The sequence below is a fragment of the Schistocerca nitens genome, chromosome 4, assembly GCF_023898315.1.
Source record: "Schistocerca nitens isolate TAMUIC-IGC-003100 chromosome 4, iqSchNite1.1, whole genome shotgun sequence".
In the NCBI taxonomy this organism is placed as follows: domain Eukaryota; kingdom Metazoa; phylum Arthropoda; class Insecta; order Orthoptera; family Acrididae; genus Schistocerca; species Schistocerca nitens.
Window position 1 is genome coordinate 50,449,891 of NC_064617.1, and position 22,653 is coordinate 50,472,543.

A 22,653-nucleotide genomic window follows, 5' to 3' on the forward strand; every position below is an offset into this window, starting at 1 on the left:
CCCCCCACGCCCCATGGGCAACAGACGATTTTGTCGTTACACAAATGCCTGTTCCTGATTTGGTCTGGACACATTGCAAATGAATATATATGCACGCCTCAGAGCCAGTTTTTTGCGGCACGAATTTCGAAATAAAGGTGTGTTGCAAGGAAAAAGTGTGTAGGTAGTAATTTGGAAGCTCGAGATGTCGGAATGATCCGCTAGTATTCAGAATCTGTCCGCTCGTGTACTGCTGTAACGCGTGACGGCCACAGGGTTGTCGGCGGCAGAGAGCGGCGGCGCCGCAGCAGGTGCGGGCACTTCCGGCAGGCGGCGGCTGACGCCTGGGCGCGGCCGCGAGGCCCGGCGGAGGGCGGCGCCGCCCCCGGCCGTATCGATCGCCGCCCAGCGCCGGGCCCCACCGCCGCCCACCGGCTGCTGCACCGCGCCTCCCACGTCTCCCGCTACCAAATAACGCAATCACTGCGTCCGTCATGTCGACCGTCGCGTTCTCATGCAACATACCTCCTTCAAAAGTTATTGTGCATCGGTTAAGGCGCTCTGTTACGCTTCGCTCCTCTGCTCGCACCCACTACAACGCCAACCCCGAGCATTCGAGGCTCCTAACATTAGAAACGAAATATACCGGAGCGATATCCTCCTCTGTGGCCGAGGCTGTTAACACATGCTTGTGCGGTGGCGCTCGACCCGGGGGTAAGCTGGTTTCAATCCTGGTGGTGGCAAAAATATGCACTGCTAGTATTAGGCCAGCAAATGGTAGAGAGATGGTGGCGTAAGGTTGCTGATCACCAGACTGCGCCAACATCCTGGTTTAAATGCCAAACTTCAAAAATGGTTCTATTGGCTCTGAGCACTGTGGGACTTATGGTGGCGTAAGGTTGCTGATCACCAGACTGCGCCAATATCCTGGTTTAAATGCCAAACTTCAAAAATGGTTCTATTGGCTCTGAGCACTATGGGACTTAACATCTGAGGTCATCAGTCCCCTAGAACTTATAACTACTTAAACCTTACTAACCTAAGGACATCACACACATCCATTCCCAAGGCAGGATTCCAACCTGCGACCGTAGCGGTAGCGCGGTTCCAGACTGAAGCACGTAGAACCGCTCGGACACACCTGCCGGCACCAAACCTCTCCGCCGTGTCTCATGAGCTGAGGGCATGTGATGGTCATACGGGAAATTTAAGCTTGGCGACTCCCTCAACGCTATTCGCGAGGAATAGGTTATGTGCTGGCATCGCGTTTCACCCTCTCTCTTCTCTCATTATCGTCATCGTCGTACAAACAACAAAGAAACAAAGAAAAACACGACATGTGGATGCTAGCGGTATCTCCCACTACATAAAGCCTTTGGCAAACGTATGGCTCTGCTTCGTGAAAATACGAGGTGATTTTTCGGTGCCGGTGTCAGGTAGCCTCCGTACCTCAAAAAGACACAACCACATTGCTGCACACAGCCCGCGATTCCTTTTATTCAAAAGCCGTAGATGTCGATCATCCTGCGCACCTGTCGAACGTGGACGGCATGTGTGACGTAATTCCTCAGCACTACCTGTCAATTGACGCCCATCCCATGTCCGCACATCTCTTTGACTCCCGTGTACATGTGAAGCAACTTCACCTGTTGACAGTTCCTCTCTGCGTTATAATTGAAATTTGAGAGAACACCCCACTCCAGGAAGTGTGATTTTATAAAAATATTATTTTGTATTTTGACGAAGCATGTTCATTGATTACGTCACAAGCAGCTGTGTCGTACTCTACTGGCAAGACAGCTAAATCTAACTCCTTTCACTCTTACTCGACTTCAGCCACTTTTCATCATCTTTAATTTGGTTCACAAGAGCCAAAGGCATTGCAACAGTGTTAACACCAGCTCCCGTCAGATCGCCGAAGTTAAGCACTGTCGAGCTTGCCTGGCGCCTGGATGTGTCACCGTCTGGGTCTGCCGTGTGCTGTTGGCAAGCAGGGTGCTGCCAGCCCTTGTGAGGCCAATTGAGGAGCTACTTCATTGAGGCGTAGCGGCACCGGTCACGAAAACTGACAAAGGCCAGGAGAGCAGTGAGCTGACCTCATGCCCCTCCGTCTCCGCATCCATTGGTTCCTACTGGTTGAGGATGACACGGCAGTGGGGTGGTACTGTTCGGCCTCCAAGGCCTGTTCGGACTGTGTTGTTTTTTGTTTTTGTCTGATGGTCATGTCCCGGTACGCCATCGTCCAGGCAAATGGCTACTAGAAATATGCACAGTACCACTCATACACACCTGTGTGGCCAATATAATGCTATGGGGGCATTCACCTCGGCCTGCATGAAACTTGTTGTAGTAACTGACAGCTGTGGAGTAAATAAATATTATTGCAGACCATCTGCATCCTTTCATTCTTGACGTCTTCCCCGACTGCGATGGCGTCTTCCAGAAGATTAACTACCCATGTCGTTAAGCTAGAACAGTGCTATAGTGGTTTGTAAAACACAATAGTGAAATCATTTTGATGCCTTGGCCACCAGATTCGTCTGACATGGTTGTAACATGTCTAGGACGCAATCAGGCACCAACCCTGCGGCCAGAAACCACCGGTCCATAATATCTGCGAATTGCGTAACCTGTGACAGCAGTATGGGTGGGGGGGGAGGGGGCAGGCGGTTTGTGGTGCATATTCTTAGTGTGGATTGCCTACATTAGGGGCAGGTATGCACTCAGAGGCAAACCTATTGTTCTCCTTTGATTGACAGGTACTTAACCTATTGTGCCGTTAAGTGGTTTTCCATGTCACCCCCATTTCCTTTTGATTGACAGGAACTTATCCTATTGCCCCACTCGTCCCCTCCCGCTCCCCAAACCCCCCTCCCCCTCGCTGCTAAACATACACTATCAGGTTTGAGTTATTGCAGTAGCTCCTCTCACTCTTATCAATTTGATTGACTAATTAATTAAATTGATGAAGTAATTAACCTCTCACCCACTGGTAAACACCTGAAATAATACTGACCGAAAATAAATGATGGGTGGCCATGTCTCATAAGATTTTCTTGCGAGTGGTACCACCTTGCTTAGAAAGAGAGGTTTAATCGTCTTACAAACCGCCAGCTGTTAAAAAAAAAAAAAAAAAAAAACTGATCCCAACAACTACTGTATTTTACTGTCACAAGCAGTCTTGGTTCTACATATGGACACAGGTATCCAGTTAAAAGCTATATCGGCTTTATAAATCCACATATGGCATTACCTACGAATCACATGGTTTTTCCAGACAAATACCAAGATGGTGATCGCCAGAGTGTATATTATCAGATCAGCAGTCCGGTTACACATAGCCCACGATGCATCTTATATCATAAAATCGCTGACTTTTGAAAGTGATTCGACTAAGGAACGTGTTATGAAACCGCTATTCGCAATCCCCTCACGCCACTGCCACTAGATATTTCTCCAGTATCTGTAAAGTATTCTGTCTCGATACCGTGTCAGAGGTTCTGCAATATATCCACTGAGTTACAGGCGATGACTGATTGAGAAGTAACACAAGCAGTAGTAGTAGATGGTGTGCTGACTGAGGTCGTAAGAAATGTACACTAGATTTTTAGATCTCTAGTGCTACGCTGTCCACTAGAAATGATGCCTATGATTTGGAAATAAGTCTTTCCATTCAACCACATACCTGCATTGGATCCTATGAAGAAGTCTTTTAATGATTACAGCCACAAGTGAATCATATTTCTGGCACTCTCATATTTCGAAAGGGGTCATCTTTCTCGAACCTATCTGCAACAGTAAAATTGCAACATGGTTTAAAGTAGCACCTTCACATCCTGCAACTGCCTGCCCCCTCAGACTCTACGCTGCCACCCCTGCAGCTTTGCACATGTGGTCTTTACAGTGTGAGTCGGAACCGGGTAGGGGTCAGAGGAAAACTATATCTACCACCTTCTGCAAGCCGTGTAGAAACAGGCGAAGGTGAGTTGATGCGACAGAACTGTGCTTTGACCATTTGAAGGAAACGAAGCCTGCTCCTGCAACACGAGGTAGTATAAAAGGCAGTATGTGAACTGGGGGAAGGACATCGATTTTGCTATTGCATTGTGGTGCTTCTCCAAATTACAAGCATGTACTACAGATCCCCATCCCTCAGCGCCCATTCACGTCTATCACCCCAACATTTTATCATCGTTATTCTATTCCATCCACCAGAGAAAAATTACGAACCATAAAAGCGCCACTAACTTCATCCAGTAGAGGACTTGATAAGATTTTTACCACATCTCTCTCCTCCCATATATCAAAAACAAATACCGCATGCGTGCCGGCTTCGAGCACATGTGGCGATCCTATTAAATATACAGGTATTGATCCAATGCACAGACCAGTTTAAAGTTTCATCGCCAATACTGTAAGAGGATGACCGTATTCCACAGAATATACTGTAAGTCGCAAGAGACGCTCCCTGTGACCCTGTGTCGTTGTTTGAAACATAGTTTTTTTCTGCTGTAACACTCTTTGTACACTGCTATACATTTTGTTTTTCCGCCATGACTTCAAGGTCTGTGTCAGGTTCTAAACTGACATTAAAACGTTCTGATCTATTGCATCTCGCAGAAAACTAGATGTCGCATGGTGTAAATCATGGTGCTTGTTGTTACTGTGCCTACCATAACATGCCACACACACTAATTTTAAATAAAAGACAGTTACAACATATGGAAACTGGAAGAGTTCGGCAGCGTTGTGGAGAGTTTCCAAACTGCTGTCTGAAAGTGATTGACAACCTCTACATTTAAACTTACCTGTCACAGTGATGGAATACCTGATGGCTCCGCATTCCCTTTCGACTGATTCCTCACATTTCAGTCATGTACGCGATCACTGTTTTGGTGCTATCTGTCCCCAGAAGGTGTTGTCCTTCCACCAAAACTCTTTCTCCAACTCAAACAAGTTATGTCAGTCAATCATTATGTGGTAACCAACAGCGCACCAGTGGACGGACGGGATGGAAAAGACACCCACAATGTACTAAAATAATATGCATTATACTTGATTTTGTGCACAATTTTACCAATTTTACAGTACTTTCAACACCGACCAATGATGTGACAGCATGTTCCCAAATTTTAGTACCCTAGCTAAACAACCCCGTCCCCACTTTGCAAGTATCATTGTAAATGTGAATAGATGAGCAGTACATCCATGCATTGTTAATTCTTCAACACATCCATCATCAAAGTATATCAGACAGTGCTCTACATATTTCTAACACTTCGAGCATAGTTCTTACTTTACGATCTGGCTCTATGCTGATGGGAGTCACAGAGCATTCTCTCAGTCTTAGGGTAAAATTAGAAACTTAACGACCCCTCCTAGCACTGTCACTGACCAACCCGCCCTGCAGCACCATTACCGATGTAATCTGCAATCGATCGACCAGAAGTAGACTGCTACATTCCAAGTCTCGTGAATGAATGGAGCTTGCCGAGTCATCACACATCCAAGTGCACAAGATTTCTCGAGATGCGCCCATATCGAGGAGGTTAGCACTCCTTATCGATGTATAGTAACAGATTTGAAAGCGCTGTGATGTAATAGCAGACGGTGAAGAAGAACAAGAAACGGGTGATTTTTACGCGCGATGGAGATCCAGACAGATGGATTTCGAAGAATTTTTATGTAAATCAACCAAGCTATCAGTTTTAAAGTATTATTCCAGAGTCTAGGATCAGTAACTGGAAGGTACTGGTAAGAGAGAACATAAACACACGCATCCTAAGGCTACAACGTTCTGCACTTAAAACGGGCTATAATGTTAGATCACTTGCGTTTCTGACCTATCATTCGTATGTAATGAACTACTGTTAATATTCCAATGTAAGAAATATATTTCAAGCGCATGACATACATCCTTCTTCTCGGTTTCTGTACGATAAACTGTGTTATCGTACTGTAAAACGAAAAAACTACTTCCTTAAAGCATTGGCTCTGTGTGATACAAGCACAATTCTGTTTTTCAGAGATGTATCGCATCCACTGTTCACACTCGATCATGCTTCAGAAATTATACTATGCCTACATCACACCTATATAAAATGATGGTTAGTAACAGGGAATACATCTTACAAGGAACAGATAAACGCATCGCAGCAGCGTCCGACATGTGAAAATTAAATTCCGCCAATAACTCTGGAAACAGAATATCTGCCATGCATATGTGTACACGGGAATTGCAGTGCTTCACAAGCACCTAACATCAACTTAGTTATGAAGCTGAAGTCTTTATTTTACACCCTAGATGCGACAGGGGGATGGAGTGTATCACATAACTGGTAAGTGTGACTGTCATCTGCATCCATGACAGCCTGGGAACGCACTAGAGTTTGCTCTATTGCTTCCCGAACGGACGGTGCACTACCAATGTTCAGCTCGTCCGCTGTTTGACGATCGCACATTGGGTGGAGCATTCTCAGCCATGACAATAGTAATTTCTTCAACAATTTGTGGCGCAGTTTCCCGTCGACCTCTCCCAAGAGCAATTTCCAAATCGGCAGTTATTTCTAACTCCCGAATCATGTTCTTCAAACCAGTTGCAGAAAGAGGACCTCTCAATCTTTCTTTAATGCGTCGACACTCGCGAAGAGTGACATCACTATTACTGTTCCTGCGATAAAACAGCTTTACGAGTAACTCCCTGTTCACCTTGTCCAGACCCATGTCGCCGTCTGCCACTGTAATGCACACTGATACCTGTGTTTCAACCCTAACGGCAAATCTTGCAGCGCACAGTCTTAATATCATTCCTATGAAGATGGATACCCAGACGGTAAATAGTTTTCCGTCTACACTGGCTCAACTCGCGAAAGTTTAATTATAACCACCCTGTGCACTGGCTGAAAGCGTCGTTGAAGGATGTGTTCAATATTTATCGAAGTTGACTAAGATGTTCACCATATATGTGATACATAGTTCGTTTAGAGGAATGTGTCATGTTCCATCATACATGAGATGGAAGTTCTCTAATGATCGACATGTTTACCGTTAACGATCACAAGTAGACAGCGCTTTAAAACACATACAGAACACGTGGCTGTATACGAGTTGAACGCAGGCTATATCACACGACTGATGCGTTCTGACAGAACAGTGGAAAAAATGACCTACAGCAACTTCTCCCTCTCTAGAGTGCGTCATCAGTCTACCACTAAATCGTACCTCATTACAGTTCCATCTCAATCGATCACCCCATCCTCTCTCTGTCATCCTTTATCGCAGATGCATGTATATTTAGAGGTGGATAGTTCTCTGAAAAGCATCAAATACAGTAATCAACTCACATGTATCATTGGTACCTCAATAGACATAAAGTGGTGAAAAAATAATTAACTGCTTCCCCGATGCCCTTCACCTCCATGTCGACGTCTTCTCGGATTATTCTTGGTGCCACTTACTTATTCCCATGTACAAATTGCCATGCGCCAACCTGAAGATACGCAAGTACTTCCTCAACTTCCCCCCACATTTCGGTGTATATTTCGTCAATTTATACCTATTCCCCTGTCATTTTTCGCAATTCTATCTAGCAATGTGCAGCTGTTTGCTGATGAAGCTGTGGTGTACGGGAAGGTGTCGTCGTTGATTGACTGTAGGAGGATACAAGATGACTTGGACAGGATTTGTGATTGGTGTAAAGAATAGCAGCTAACTCTAAATATAGATAAATGGAAATCAATGCAGATGAATAGGAAAAAGAATCCTTAATGTTTGAATACCCCATTAGTAGTGTAGCGCTTAACACATTCGCATCGATTAAATATTTGGGCGTAACATTGCAGAGCGATATGAAGTGGGACAAGCATGTAATGGCAGTTGTGGGGAAGGCGGATAGTCGTATTCGGTTCATTGGTAGAATTTTGGGAAGATTTGGTTCATCTATAAAGTAGACCGCTTATAAAACACTAATACGACCTATTCTTGAGTACTGTTCGAGCGTTTGGGATCCGTATCAGGTCGGATTGAGGGAGGACATAAAAGCAATTCAGAGGCGGGCTGCTAGGTTTGTTGCTGGTCTCCTCCCGTGGTCTAGGGGTAGCGTCTTTTATTCATAATCAAAAACGTTTTCGGTCCCGGTTCGATCCCAGCCACTGCCTAAATTTTGATAAATAATCAGCATTGGCGGCCGAAGACTCCCGGCATAAGAAGTCAGCCTCATTCTGCCAACGGCCTTGTCAAAAAGGGCGGAGGAGCGGATAGAGGTTCAGGGCACTCTCTTGTCCTAGGGGTGGGAAATTGCCCCTAAAGGCGGAAGAATCAGCAATGATCAACGACATGAGGATGCAGAGGGCAATAGAAACCACTGCATTAAAGACACGTAACGTGTATCCACAGGACATGTGGCCTGTAATTGAAGTATCATGATGATCTCTCCATTGGCAAAAGATTCCGGAATAGTCCCCCATTCGGATCTCCGGGAGGAGACTGCCAAGGGGGAGGTTATCATGAGAAAAAGATTGAATAATCAACGAAAGGATAACGTTCTACGAGTCGGGGCGTGGAATGTCAGAAGCTTGAACGTGGTAGGGAAACTAGAAAATCTGAAAAGGGAAATGCAAAGGCTCAATCTAGATATGGTAGGGGTCAGTGAAGTGAAGTGGAAGGAAGACAAGGATTTCTGGTTAGATGAGTATCGGGTAAGCAGAAAATGGTATAACAGGTGTAGGATTCGTTATGAATACGAAGGTAGGGCTGAGGGTGTGTTTCTGTGAACAGTTCAGTGACCGGGTTGTTCTAATCAGAATCGACAGCAGACCAACACCGACAACGATAGTTCAGGTATACATGCCGACGTCGCAAGCTGAAGATGAACAGATAGAGAAAGTATATGAGGATATTGAAAGGGTAATGCAGTATGTAAAGGGGGTAAAGGGGGACGAAAATCTAATAGTCATGGGCGACTGGAATGCAGTTGTAGGGGAAGGAGTAGAAGAAAAGGTTACAGGAGAATATGGGCTTGGGACAAGGAATGAAAGAGGAGAAAGACTAATGGAGTTCTGTAACAAGTTTCAGCTAGTAATAGCAAATACCCTGTTCAAGAATCACAAGAAGAGGAGGTATACTTGGAAAAGGCCGGGAGATACGGGAAGATTTCAATTAGATTACATCATGGTCAGACAGAGATTCCGAAATCAGATACTGGACTGTAAGGCGTACCCAGGAGCAGATATAGACTCAGATCACAATATAGTAGTGATGAAGAGTAGGCTGAAGTTCAAGACATTAGTCAGGAAGAATCAATACGCAAAAAAGTGGGATACGGAAGTACTAAGGAATGACGAGATAGTTTGAAGATCTCTAACGCTATAGATACAGCAATAAGGAATAGCGCAGGAGGCAGTACAGTTGAAGAGGAATGGACATCTCTAAAAAGGGCCATCACAGAAGTTGGGAAGGAAAACATAGGTACAAAGAAGGTAGCTGCGAAGAAACCATGGGTAACAGAAGAAATACTTCAGTTGAGTGATGAAAGGAGGAAGTACAAACATGTTCCGGGAAAATCAGGAATACAGAAATACAAGTCGCTGAGGAATGAAATAAATAGGAAGTGCAGGGAAGCTAAGACGAAATGGCTGCAGGAAAAATGTGAAGACATCGAAAAAGATATGACTGTCGGAAGGACAGACTCAGCATACAGGAAAGTCAAAACAACCTTTGGTGACATTAAAAGCAACGGTGGTAACATTAAGAGTGCAACGGGAATTCCACTGTTAAATGCAGAGGAGAGAGCAGATAGGTGGAAAGAATACATTGAAAGCCTCTATGAGGGTGAAGATTTGTCTGATGTGATAGAAGAAGAAACAGGAGTCGATTTAGAAGAGATAGGGGATCCAGTATTAGAATCGGAATTTAAAAGAGCTTTGGAGGACTTACGGTCAAATAAGGCAGAAGGGATAGATAACATTCCATCAGAATTTCTAAAATCATTGGGGGAAGTGGCAACAAAACGACTATCCACGTTGGTGTGTAGAATATATGAGTCTGGCGACATACCATCTGACTTTCGGAAAAGCATCATCCACACAATTCCGAAGACGGCAAGAGCTGACAAGTGCGAGAATTATCGCACAATCAGCTTAACAGCTCATGCATCGAAGCTGCTTACAAGAATAATATACAGAAGAATGAAAAAGAAAATTGAGAATGCGCTAGGTGACGATCAGTTTGGCTTTAGGAAAAGTAAAGGGACGAGAGAGGCAATTCTGACGTTACGGCTAATAATGGAAGCAAGGCTAAAGAAAAATCAAGACACTTTCATAGGATTTGTCGACGTGGAAAAAGCGTTCGACAATATAAAATGGTGCAAGCTGTTCGAGATTCTGAAAAAATTCGAGATTCTGCAAAAATTAGGGGTAAGCTATAGGGAGAGACGGGTCATATACAATATGTACAACAACCAAGAGGGAATAATAAGAGTGGACGATCAAGAACGAAGTGCTCGTATTAAGAAGGGTGTAAGACAAGGCTGTAGCCTTTCGCCCCTACTCTTCAATCTGTTCATCGAGGAAGCAATGATGGAAATAAAAGAAAGGTTCAGGAGTGGAATTAAAATACAAGGTGAAAGGATATCAATGATACGATTCGCTGATGACAATGCTATCCTGAGTGAAAGTGAAGAAGAATTAAATGATCTGCTGAACGGAATGAACAGTCTAATGAGTACACAGTATGGTTTGAGAGTAAATCGGAGAAAGACGAAGGTAATGAGAAGTAGTAGAAATGAGAACAGCGAGAAACGTAACATCAGGATTGATGGTCACAAAGTCAATGAAGTTAAGGTATTCTGCTACCTAGGAAGTAAAATAACCAATGACGGACGGAGCAAGGAGGACATCAAAAGCATACTCGCTATGGCAAAAAAGGCATTTCTGGCCAAGAGAAGTCTACTAATATCAAATACCGGCCTTAATTTGAGGAAGAAATTTCTGAGGATGTACGTCTGGAGTACAGCATTGTATGGTAGTGAAACATGGACTGTGGGAAAACCGGAACAGAAGAGAATCGAAGCATTTGAGATGTGGTGCTATAGACGAATGTTGAAAATTAGGTGGATTGATAAGGTAAGGAATGAGGAGGTTCTATGCAGAATCGGAGAGGAAAGGAATATGTGGAAAACACTGATAAGGAGTAGGGAAAGGATGATAGGGCATCTGCTAAGACATGAGGGAATGACTTCCATGGTACTAGAGGTAGCTGTAGAGGGCAAAAGCTGTAGAGGAAGACAGAGATTGGAATACGTCAAGGAAATAATTGAGGACGTAGGTTGCAAGTGCTACTCTGAGATGAAGAGGTTAGCACAGGAACGGAATTCGTGGCGGGCCGCGTCAAACCAGTCGGTAGAAAAAAAAAAAAAGTGTGTGTGTGTGTGTGTGTGTGTGTGTGTGTGTCAGCATAGCTCTGGAAAAGGTACAGTAATCTCAATCAAACATGGTACACAAATGACTTACTATCAGGAGTGCAAGACACCCGTATCTTCTGTACCTGCGGTGGCAGGCATGTGGTACAAATACCTGAGCGCAACTATGGAATACCTGGAGCAATTTCAGTCACGTGTGGAACACATGCTATTTTCTATGCGAACAAGAATGTGAAGGTAAGACATCCCAGGAATTCTACTTGTGGAGGGTCGTGGGAGTGAGATTGGTGGGATAGGTGGTGGGATCGGCGTGTGAGGGGGGGGGGGGGGCGGAGGAGGGAGAGATCCGTTGTGGCAGAACGTGTGGTAGAACGCATGAAGCAAGTTCATTCAAATTTCATATTTATTTGACCTGCTATCTGGAAACAAAGAACATTTCACACACTTACCGATCTTAGAGATGGTGTGCCGGTGTGAAATGTAAAAATAATTGAAAACAACCGATACTAGAGCGGAAGCCATGCGTTCCGAGGTAGCTGGGCTCACTGCTGACCGACCTTATGACATTTAATGAAAGACTGCGGTAAATTAGTCAACGTATTGTTTAAACTAAAATGTCACGTTCTTCTATGAAGAAGCCTTTGTAATTTGGAAATAGTAATTCCAAATAAATTATTTTTAAATTTTTGAGACTGAACTGAAGATTTATTGACATGCTGGATGAAGCACACTATCTCACACTGGTAGTCATATATGGTCTATAGATACATCTGTAATATATGGTGCTTCTAGGCGATTGAAATAGTAACAGTACAACCTTTGACAAACTGCCTATTGGCTTCTGTCTCGGGTTCTTCGGCCGACGTTCATCTAACGATTTTTCTGACGTTTCGCCAGCACGAGTGGCTGGCATTGTCAAAGCTTCACCCTCCATTGCCGGTGGTGAAGCTTTGACAATGCCAGCCACTCGTGCTGGCGAAACGTCAGAAAAATCATTAGATGAACGTCGGCCGAAGAACCCGAGACAGAAGCCAATAGGCAGTTTGTCAACAAGTGGCCACGAAAGCCTTAACAATTTTGTGGTACAATCTTTATTATACATTATCGAATTATCCGATGCTATCAGTTGAGTCACAGACGTATTATAGTTTACAGGCTGACAGCTACGTTTCAAGGAGCAGAAATGTTAACCCATGAAAATTAAAACAGTATGTCTTTAACTAGGCGAATAATGCATCATACCTAGCTTCAGCAGTGTCGCAAGAATTCTGGAATAAATCTATGTGGAGATGCAAAGAGGAACGATTACAAAAGCTAAGTTTCGGGCAAACTAAATGGCAAACTACGATTTATTCGAAAGAAACTATCAATCTTCAAGTTATCTACGAAGGAGCTCTGAACTGTGCACGACGATGTCTGTCGTTATATCATGGGTCATACAGAAAAACGATACCCATATCTCAGCGGAACTGTCACTGTGAACACCAAAGAAGAAGAAAAGAAGTTCTACCTAGACAAGAAATTGGGAAGATGGTGCATTTCGATGTATACCATAAAAAAGAAGATTTTCAAAGAGGCTGGGGGTGTTCATTATGTTTAAATAATGAGGAAACATTGATGAATTATTTATTAATGAGGCATGTGGGCGACAGTTAAAACAGATTTGTTGAGGTACCTCACCCCCCCCCCCCCCAGTGCATGCATAACCCCACAACTATGCTCTTCGAATTACTACAAACCGTATGACGATGAGTACTTAAGGTTTTACTATATTTATTGCTTGTTCCTATTTTTCCCATTGAATTTACAGATACTGAAAATATAAGTTTAGCGTACGCCAGCTTCCTCTCTTGAGTGCAGCCTCTGACAGTCTTTGTTCTGAGATGAAAATATGTAAAACACAATCTAATTTGTTGTAATATACATTCTATGATACTGGCAACAAACATGAGTTGATTAAACTTTTTTTAAACTTTAGTAAATGAATATTCATTTATTTATTCTTTCTTCTATGTGTGAATTCCAAACATCTGAGACAGTGGTTAGGTTCCCCTTCGAAATTTTGAAGTGCATCTTTGCTCTGATATCTTATCCTGATGCCATTAGAGATAGATATAAATGATAAAGGAGGACAAGTAGTCCAATAAACAAAATACAGACACCCATCGCTTGTTAGCAACGCTTAAAGCAGGAATACAAATGTGAACTGCACCCGTTGATAATCTGAAAACATAGCAAAGTTAGATAACCGGAATACAACTTCACATTGGCATCTTTATCAGTGACGTTGCAGTGATGTCGTGAACATAACAGAGCTCAATAGCTGAACAATTAAATCGTGGAAAGACCACACATTACAAACACCCTTAAGGGAGGCTGCTGCCTTTTAATAATTGGGCGTACTATTCCTATGTTGCTCGGCATCTGTAGAGCACAAAGTGGGGAAACTTTGTATTGCTATTAAACAATCGTAAAATTTACGACTCCAAAGGAAATCATAATTTATAAGTTGCACACTAGTTAATTACAACTATTAGATCTCCAGTGACATTCTGTATAAAAAATACCTACAAAATATCATGTTTTATGCCCTGTAACGATAATTTTGCTGTTCAAAATTTTATACGGAAAGGGGTCATAATTTATTTTCTACACTAGTTATAAATTATTATAATTATTACAAACAAAACGAGTAGAGAGATTTCTCCTTTAGACACTATTAATAGAATTAAAGGAAGGAATAACTCGATGTGTTTTACAAATTGCTCTTGACGAGTGGTTACATAACGTCGTAATTTTTCCTTTGCTAGGACAAAATTAGCGTACGTTCTCCTTTGACTTTGTGTCGGTTCTTTTGCTTCTGCTGAGGTGAAGTTCTCAGAGTGTTGCCTAGGCCAGAATGGATGCCTGGTGTGTTCAGACCCCGCTCCATTGGTTTGTGCTACTGTCAGATCATGACTCAGCGATTTCATAAACTCTTTTCTAGACACTGATTGTTCATTTTTTTTTTCAAATTTATCCATGCAATACATGATATTTGCGCTTATAAATGAAATATTGGACATTCCATAGAACATGCACAGTGGTCATCTTTTGTTTTCCTGTAGCACCACATGTTGCTCGACGTCCGATCTAAGGTGTCACAGTCAAATCTAGCACCATCCATACTGTGCTAATACTGAGTAGGGCCTATGTGATGTAAATTAACATTTTTCCAACTGTGATTCCTTGATATTTCACCTAAGATACCACACCAAGAAAAATTTTAAGCGATACAACAAATATGCCCACTATTAGAAAAGAGGACACCATTACTAAACCGTCAGAATATTTACAAGAGCACCAGTGTCAGCAAACCGTTGGTGTTAGGCAGTTTGGTGTTAGGCAGTTTGGTGTTAGGCAGTTTGGTGTTAGGCAGTTTGGTGTTAGGTAATTTGTTGTTAACAACACTGATTGCCACGAAGGTACTCAAAAGCACGTGTCACTCATGTGACCAAATTGGTGGGAACCACGAAGAGATACCGACTGCAATCACATATTTTAGGAGCGTTTAGTAACCTAGAGCTAACAAAAAAATGTTAATTGGCGATTCATTCCCACTGGTAAAAAATGTCGTCAATCATCTGGTAGCCATCGCTTCTTTTAGAATGCACAGACTGAGAGAACAGCGAGACGTAACTTCGTTCATAACAACAGTTTAGTGATTACTATGAAATGCGAGAGGAATTAGTGCAGTGTGAAATATCTTCACCAAGCAGCAGTTCTTTGGTTACTATCAGTATGTCAATGAAATCCGCAGCCGCACAAACATCTAACATTTTAACGCGGTTTTCATGCCCGTCTATTCTAATAGGTGAGATACAGTACAAAATCTTTAATAATTACATATTCATTTACGTACTTTCAACAGTTATTTCTGGATATAAAATAGTAGTAGTTTATAATGGTTCGACGACAAGTGAATCACGTTTCATATTCCTTTGTTCTTGATTTTAGTTTCAAGCTCTGTTAACGTCAGTCGAGTGTTTGACTGTAACAGACAGGTATTTCCGTAAAAACACAGTTTGGCAGCGGAATTTGATTGATATGAATATTCGGGGTAATTCCAGCAACTAAATCTGGATTACAGACGTCATTTGACCTCTCCCGCATTGCCGACTGTCAGCATATGCTCACATATGTTCATATTATCCACCGAAACATAAGTCGCAGATTTCACTATAATCTGAGTTTACCTTGCAACTTTAGTTATTTGTAAACAAACTGTATTAAATGTGGAGCGCATGTTGGCAACGATGGAGAGTGTCCGAAGTTAGAAACAGTTGCATCAATCACAAAAACAGTTTCACGTGTCACCGTAGTGACGTGTATTAATTGTCGTGTAATCATAGAACTCGTGCTGTGCTGCAAATCAGTTATCACCACTTACCTTACCAGTCCACCTTATTTTCAACATTCTCCTGTAGCACTCAGATACTTCGATTCTCTTCTCTTCCGGGTTACTATCACAGAAAAACCAGAATTTTATACAATGTAGGATTCTGTAATGAGAAATAATAATTATAAAGCCCCAAACATGTTTTATACATTTCCCGTTTTAACTCGTTTCAAGAAATGGTGGTTTATGTCTACAACGGCAAGATTAAACATTCAAAAATATCTGATGCTGTTTTGCAGTCTGTTTGTGGTTCGGTTGTGATTAACAACTCTTGCGAGAAGTCAGTGATGAAGTCAGTTTCAGATCTGACAATAACTGAAACATGAACACAGAAATACACTTACCCCAGTTGTAGTACTGTTATACAGTTGTGTGACGCTTCGATAGCATGGAAATAATTTGTCAATAAGTGACTTGTTGTTATCGTAAATGTGCATATCAGTCTATATCATGATAATTTGTCCCTGAATCGATTAAGTGAATGCAGGCGCCATTACTTTCCCCGTTCTTCTCCAAACCGAGTTTGAGCTCCGTCCCTAACATCGTACAGTAGAGGTCGTCCTGGTCTTCCCTCCTTTTGATGTACGCCCGGGTTCCCGGGTTCGATTCCCGGCGGGGTCAGGGATTTTCTCTGCCTCGTGATGGCTGGGTGTTGTGTGCTGTCCTTAGGTTAGTTAGGTTTAAGTAGTTCTAAGTTCTAGGGGACTTATGACCACAGCAGTTGAGTCCCATAGTGCTCAGAGCCATTTGAACCATTTTTTTTTTATGTACATTTTACATCAAGAACTTGAGCGTCTCTATCAAATCTGACGGAAACAGTGTGAAGGATTTGCTGCAGTGGTAAAATGTGCCGTTGTTGCGTTGTTAAACTAGGAGGTGTTAAGTAACATTGTTGCTGTGATCATAAACGTCCCGAAAGGGCGGGGGGACTTCCCCGCTCCCCGGAATGGAAAGTACAGAGTGTACTACATCATTTCCAAACTTATTTACAATGTTGTAGAATACCGGTACATGTCAGATTAAATTAAATAAGGATATAATTTCGGATCGTCAGCTTCAAAATGTGCTACAACTCTGATGGTTTTAATAATAAAGAAAGATGTACTTTGCAGATAGTCATGAAATTATGCTCACCTTTCAAGTATCAAAGTAATCTTTTTATAACAAGTCTTTAATGGCTAACCATCGATTTTATGGAATATAATAAGTTTTTTTTGTCACGTATAAAATTCATTTATTATGGACAGGTATATCTCGAAGTTGACCAACTCAGTTATATCTTAAACGGTAAATTCAGAGTCTTGACTCTTCCACCTTAAATAAATTTCTGCGGACGTCCATTGTTTTGAGAAAATGCAGATATCGAAGATTATTTTTGAGGTTCTCACACACTTCTTAACGTAGTCAGCGTTATTTCTCTACGTGTGAAGTTGCGAGTCAATTCTGACGCTTTCTTGTGAAACTACGGTCATCTGTTTTCATAGCTATTACTACTGAGGGCATTTTGCTATTCGTCAATCACTTCCGCCATCACTAAATCCGAACAAATGAGATGAGCTTAACGTACGGATTTTTTTCTGCAGCAACCTTTACTATGTATCGCGCCTCACAAAGGTAACTGTCGACAAAATAATCAAAATTAAGAGAAGAAACCTGTGTCTCTGTTGAAAGACAGTTAGCCATTTCGACATTTTCCTTCAAGCTATCGGGGCATCAGGTATGCAAACCTGTTTTTGCCTTTATCGTATTTGACAGTTTTATGATTTTCTAAGATTTATCCAGAGCAGTATGATGGAAACTTACATCCTGTTCATCTGAGTCAACAGCTTTATATGTTGTAGTGATGGGCAGGAAATCGCGTATATGTTCGAAATCATAGTGATTGAGAAGTGACAGATATCACAGTAACAACTTTACAGAATCTAATTGCGATTTCAGTCACATGCAACGCCATGTGCCATCTGTTGACCGAATTTAGTACTACTTTCTGCAAACCTGGTGTCATGCTATGGAATCAGCTGCGATTTCTGTGACAAGTCGCGACTGAAAGTCGTAAATAGCAACTAAAAAGCGCAATTAACAGTGCCATCTGTTGACCAAAGTTAATACTACGCTCTTTCTCTGCGTTTCGATATGGAGTCCAACTGCGATTTCTGTGACAATTCGCAACTATAAGTCGTAAGTAGCACCTAAAAAGAGTAGTTAACATTCTTTGCCTAGTATGTTGCTTGATACGCGGGACTCCTATGTTCTCGCTGTACGTTTTGCGTCAGCAACATTACGTTGATAATATTTGTTGACCTCAAGATGATTTAAGTGCGAAACTAGTCAGAAATAATGAAAATTATTGACATAAAGCTTTTGAGATTTTTAGAATATCGTTCTGATATTGTAAAAGATTAGCTACAGATACTAGAAAAGAGTGTGTCGTGCGTTTTTGTAGCTAGATGATTAAACTTTTTATTTTTATGTAGAAATAGAGTTCGAGTAGATGAGCCTCATTCGTCTACCTAACAAGAGAACGGAATCTGGTTTGCCGGCACACAGATCATGATAAATTAATCAGTAAAAAAGATGATTATTCTACGGCTTCAAGACGATTTCGGAAATGAGACAAAAAAACAATATTAGGAATTCTTTCCCCCAAAGAATTGTTATTTTGTAATCTGATTACTAAAATGGTGTTATGTTGAGCACTTTATACACTTCTCCGTCCTACATTCCCGCTCTTATAAATTCCAAGGATAAGGAATTCATTTCGAGGGAATTCTATATTCAAACAGAAAAATATCCTCCGCAAACATAGCAGTTGTCAGTGGCGTCGCATTTATTGATCAGTTTTCTCTGGCCTGAGAGCTGTTGAGAAGGTCTCTCCATGTAAACCGTTAATGTCTTAAAAATAACATTTGTAAGCTGGCAATTCGTTCTGGTCCTGTAGAGAAACAGGTACTCAGCCATGAGTGCACAACAGGCGTCTCGAAACTTCATAAAATGCAGAAATCCACACAGATACTCTTTGAAGTACAGGGCAGAGTGTGCTTAGCCTAGTAGCAAATGTAGACTTTCTTCCCATTATAGAAACGTATAGGGTCCTGGAAGAGTGACTGCTTATATTCTCGTGTGTGTCTTGTAATTAGTTTCATTTTGTTTTGCCACTTCGACGGGAAAGATACGTAGAGAGCTTAAGCGTATTTTAAGATTCTTAGATTAACGCTTATTTTTGAAATTTTGTAAGAAGACTTTCGCGGGATAATTGGCCATTTCATACATCAGAAGTGGAAAATAGTGAGCAAATGCATGTTTCACGGGATAACAATCCGGGTTGCGGGGGTCGAACTCGGCTATAACAAGGGAAGCAACAACCCGGGTCAACTGTTAGCATACCATTAAGCAATTGAGCAAAATCCACAGTGAAGAGTATATTGTCAGTGGAAGTAGAACAGCTCTGAAGACAGACACTGGATGTTGAATAACACGTAATGTGAATGAGTTCACATTTACTGTGAAGTGCGCCTATTTTCCCTACGTGGTATTTAATCACAGTTCAACTTTATTTTCATATCTTATTAAAGTACGCGCTTCCACTTCGTCGCCATTTATTAGTTAAAATGTTAAACAATAGAATCAGTCATTGTTTCATTAATGGAAAAAAGTTTCTGGCGCACTTCTGCCTACATCACTGGCAGCAGTTTTCGAAGGAATTATTCTTCACTTTTACTGTGCCCTATGGCTCATCCGATACTTTCCAAGATAGGAGGAAAGGCAACATCAGTCGTAAATTTGTAATCTGCTTATTGCAGATCGTTTCCAGCTACTGTGTAGCTACCGTAAGTGCAATTATATCCATGTCGTGACTCATCAGTTAAACTCATGTTTGTCATGTGGTGCCGTTTACGATGAGACATCATGACTTATTGTTAGATATTGTTAGATATAATTACACCGCATACAGCTACACCGTAGCTAAAATCGACCAGCAATAAGCAGAATAGCCGGCCGGTGTGGCAGTGCGGTTCTAGGCGCTTCAGTCTGGAACCGCGTGACCGCTACGGTCGCAGGTTCGAATCCTGCCTCGGGCATCGATGTGTGTGATGTCCTTAGGTTAGATAGGTTTAAGTAGTTCAAAGTTCTGGGGGACTGATGACCACAGATGTTAAGTCCCATAGTGCTCCGAGCCAATAAGCAGAATACAAATTTACGACCGATGCTGCCCTTCTCCTAGCTTGGATCTCATTATTACGGTCGTGGAGTGCGCTGAATAAACCCGATTCTTTCTCGTAGGCAGGTGATACGTCTTGTCAAATGTAGCCGACAAAGCTGGAAGCGCTCGCGGCCAGACTAGTAGGAGTGGCGTGTATAGGATGAGAATGGACTACGAATACAAAATTCTGCTGTATTTAGAGGTGATGTCCCGGTTGTAGTTTCCCAACTAGTGGTCGGTCAGGATTTTAAGACCAGTGAAGTTCAGAGACGGTGTTCCAACTACCGTGTCATGAATATTGTCTCAGAGATGATACCCGATGTTGTCCGTTTACAACAAAGCACGGATGTGTAAAATGATTGCGTAACATGCTCAAAACAACCGCGCATTTCTCAAATAATGGCTACAGGTTCAATCAAACGGGCTGAGCATTTCAGACAATGCGAGGTCTACCAGTTTCCCGTTGGTCTGGCCTACGGTATCCTGTTTCCACGTTGATATCCATCAGGACTACGAAATGTGACATGGTTTGTTCCTCCCTGCAAACTGTTCTGGATGCAGACGGCTTGATGCTCGACTTTTGCCCCCTGCCTCACCGTAAATGTGATGCACGTCAGCGAACTCGGTTAGAATGTAGTCAGGCATCAAGAAACTGTATACATCATTAGAAAGTTCTATGTAAACACAGCACAAGGTAAACGATAATAAAGAAATTGCTTGTCCGGGGACGTGGACAGTACTGAGAGTAATGAAAATTGACATTTCCCAGTAGTAAGATGTAATTGGGTATCAAATCAGGTTTCAGTGGCAACGTGTTGCGTACGAAACACTCAAAGCGGCTGAGGACGTTGGCCTAAAGTAGGCGGAGCTGGTTTCACATGAAAGAGTGTTTCTTTTTATCTCTTCTCATAACTCAACAAATTTGTATACGTGGTGTTTTTACATCCCACATATGTCTCAGAAAGAGGAAGATACGTAAACCAGGAATGCTCTGCTGTTGTTACTGGTGGAACATTACAGGAATAAATTATCGTTCAATTGACTATCCAGTGCAACAATAACACAAACTGGACACATATTTTTTTAAGTTTATCAAGACTTGTCGCAGGCGTTTCCCTTTTGGAACAAAGTAATTATACTGATGCATATCTTCGTTGTATGGCAAACGGTGGAAACCCCTCCCAAGTACACCAATTGGGATCCCTCCATCCCTTCAACAGACCACCTGGCATTTGACTGAGAAGGTCCTCAATATCCAATCGGTCATTACACGATAGCCCTATTGTATGTTTGCGAGTAGCGAACAGAAGGCATTATAATAAACTAAAAAGTAACTGTATGAGTTGAACTTATATAACAATTATCGTCTGGTGTGCATGAGAAGCATTATAATCTATCAATTTTGTCCACTCATCTACATTTGCAAGGAACACTAGCAAGAAAGATGAAACCTGTCCCATTTGTCCATTCATCAACCTTGGCAGGAACGCTAGCATCGTCTGAGCTTTTTATATTTAGTTCTGAAGGGAAAAACCTATATTTATTGCGGTCCGGTGTTTAAATTTTCACGTGATTCGTTGTCAGCTTTTTCGGGCTGTATTACATATGACTACATTCTATGAATAATAAACTTTGCACATTCAAGGTGTTAATTAATGAAAGAAGTGAAAGTGTGTCCAACACCAGGCTCGTAATGTGTACCGATTTTGCGAAGCCAGGATTGAAATTCACACTGTCGTGATGTAGACGCAGCAAACTTTGTCTTATCGAAGTCGATAATTGTTGCAAAGAACAGCCTTTAAATAAACAAAGCTTAGAAATATTGTTTAAGGAAGGAGGGAGGGAGGAAAGAAATAAAGGAAGATTTGGTATTAACGTCCCGTCGACATCAAAGTCATTAAGACGGAGCACATGCTCTTATTGTGTCAAGGATAGGGTAGGATGTCGGCCGTGCCTTTTCAAAGGAAACTGCTCTGCACTTCTGAGTCACAGTCGTAAGTTTTGCTTCCAGAGTCATTATTGGACTGGATTCTGCTTGTGTTTGAGTAATACGTAATTTATAACAGTAACACGAAAGAACTTGCCCCCCTTCTAACAGCCGTGTACCGCAAGTCTCTAGAGGAACGGAGGGTTCCAAATGATTGGAAAAGAGCACAGGTAGTCCCAGTCTTCAAGAAGGGTCGTCGAGCAGATGCGCAAAACTATAGACCTATATCTCTGACGTCAATCTGTTGTAGAATTTTAGAACATGTTTTTTGCTCGAGTATCATGTCGTTTTTTGAAACCCAGAATCTACTATGTAGGAATCAACATGGATTCCGGAAACAGCGATCGTGTGAGACCCAACTCGCTTTATTTGTTCATGAGACCCAGAAAATATTAGATACAGGCTCCCAGGTAGATGCTATTTTTCTTGACTTCCGGAAGGCGTTCGATACAGTTCGGCACTGTCGCCTGATAAACAAAGTAAGAGCCTACGGAATGTCAGACCAGCTGTGTGGCTGGATTGAAGAGATTTTAGCAAACAGAACACAGCATGTTGTTATCAATGGAGAGACGTCTACAGACGTTAAGGTAACCTCTGGCGTGCCACAGGGGAGTGTTATGGGACCATTGCTT

At 42.1% G+C, this 22,653-nt stretch overlaps 1 protein-coding gene across 1 annotated transcript in view; it reads right to left on the reverse strand.

Annotated features, from left to right (window-relative positions):
- Positions 1–207: 207 nt before the first annotated feature.
- The window catches only part of LOC126251477 (serine/threonine-protein kinase AfsK-like), a 37,736-nt gene continuing 15,290 nt past the window's right edge, over positions 208–22,653 (reverse strand). The window contains exon 3 of the mRNA XM_049951924.1: positions 208–443. Coding sequence (XP_049807881.1) covers positions 208–443 — 236 coding nt within the window. The remainder of the gene's footprint in view (positions 444–22,653) is intronic.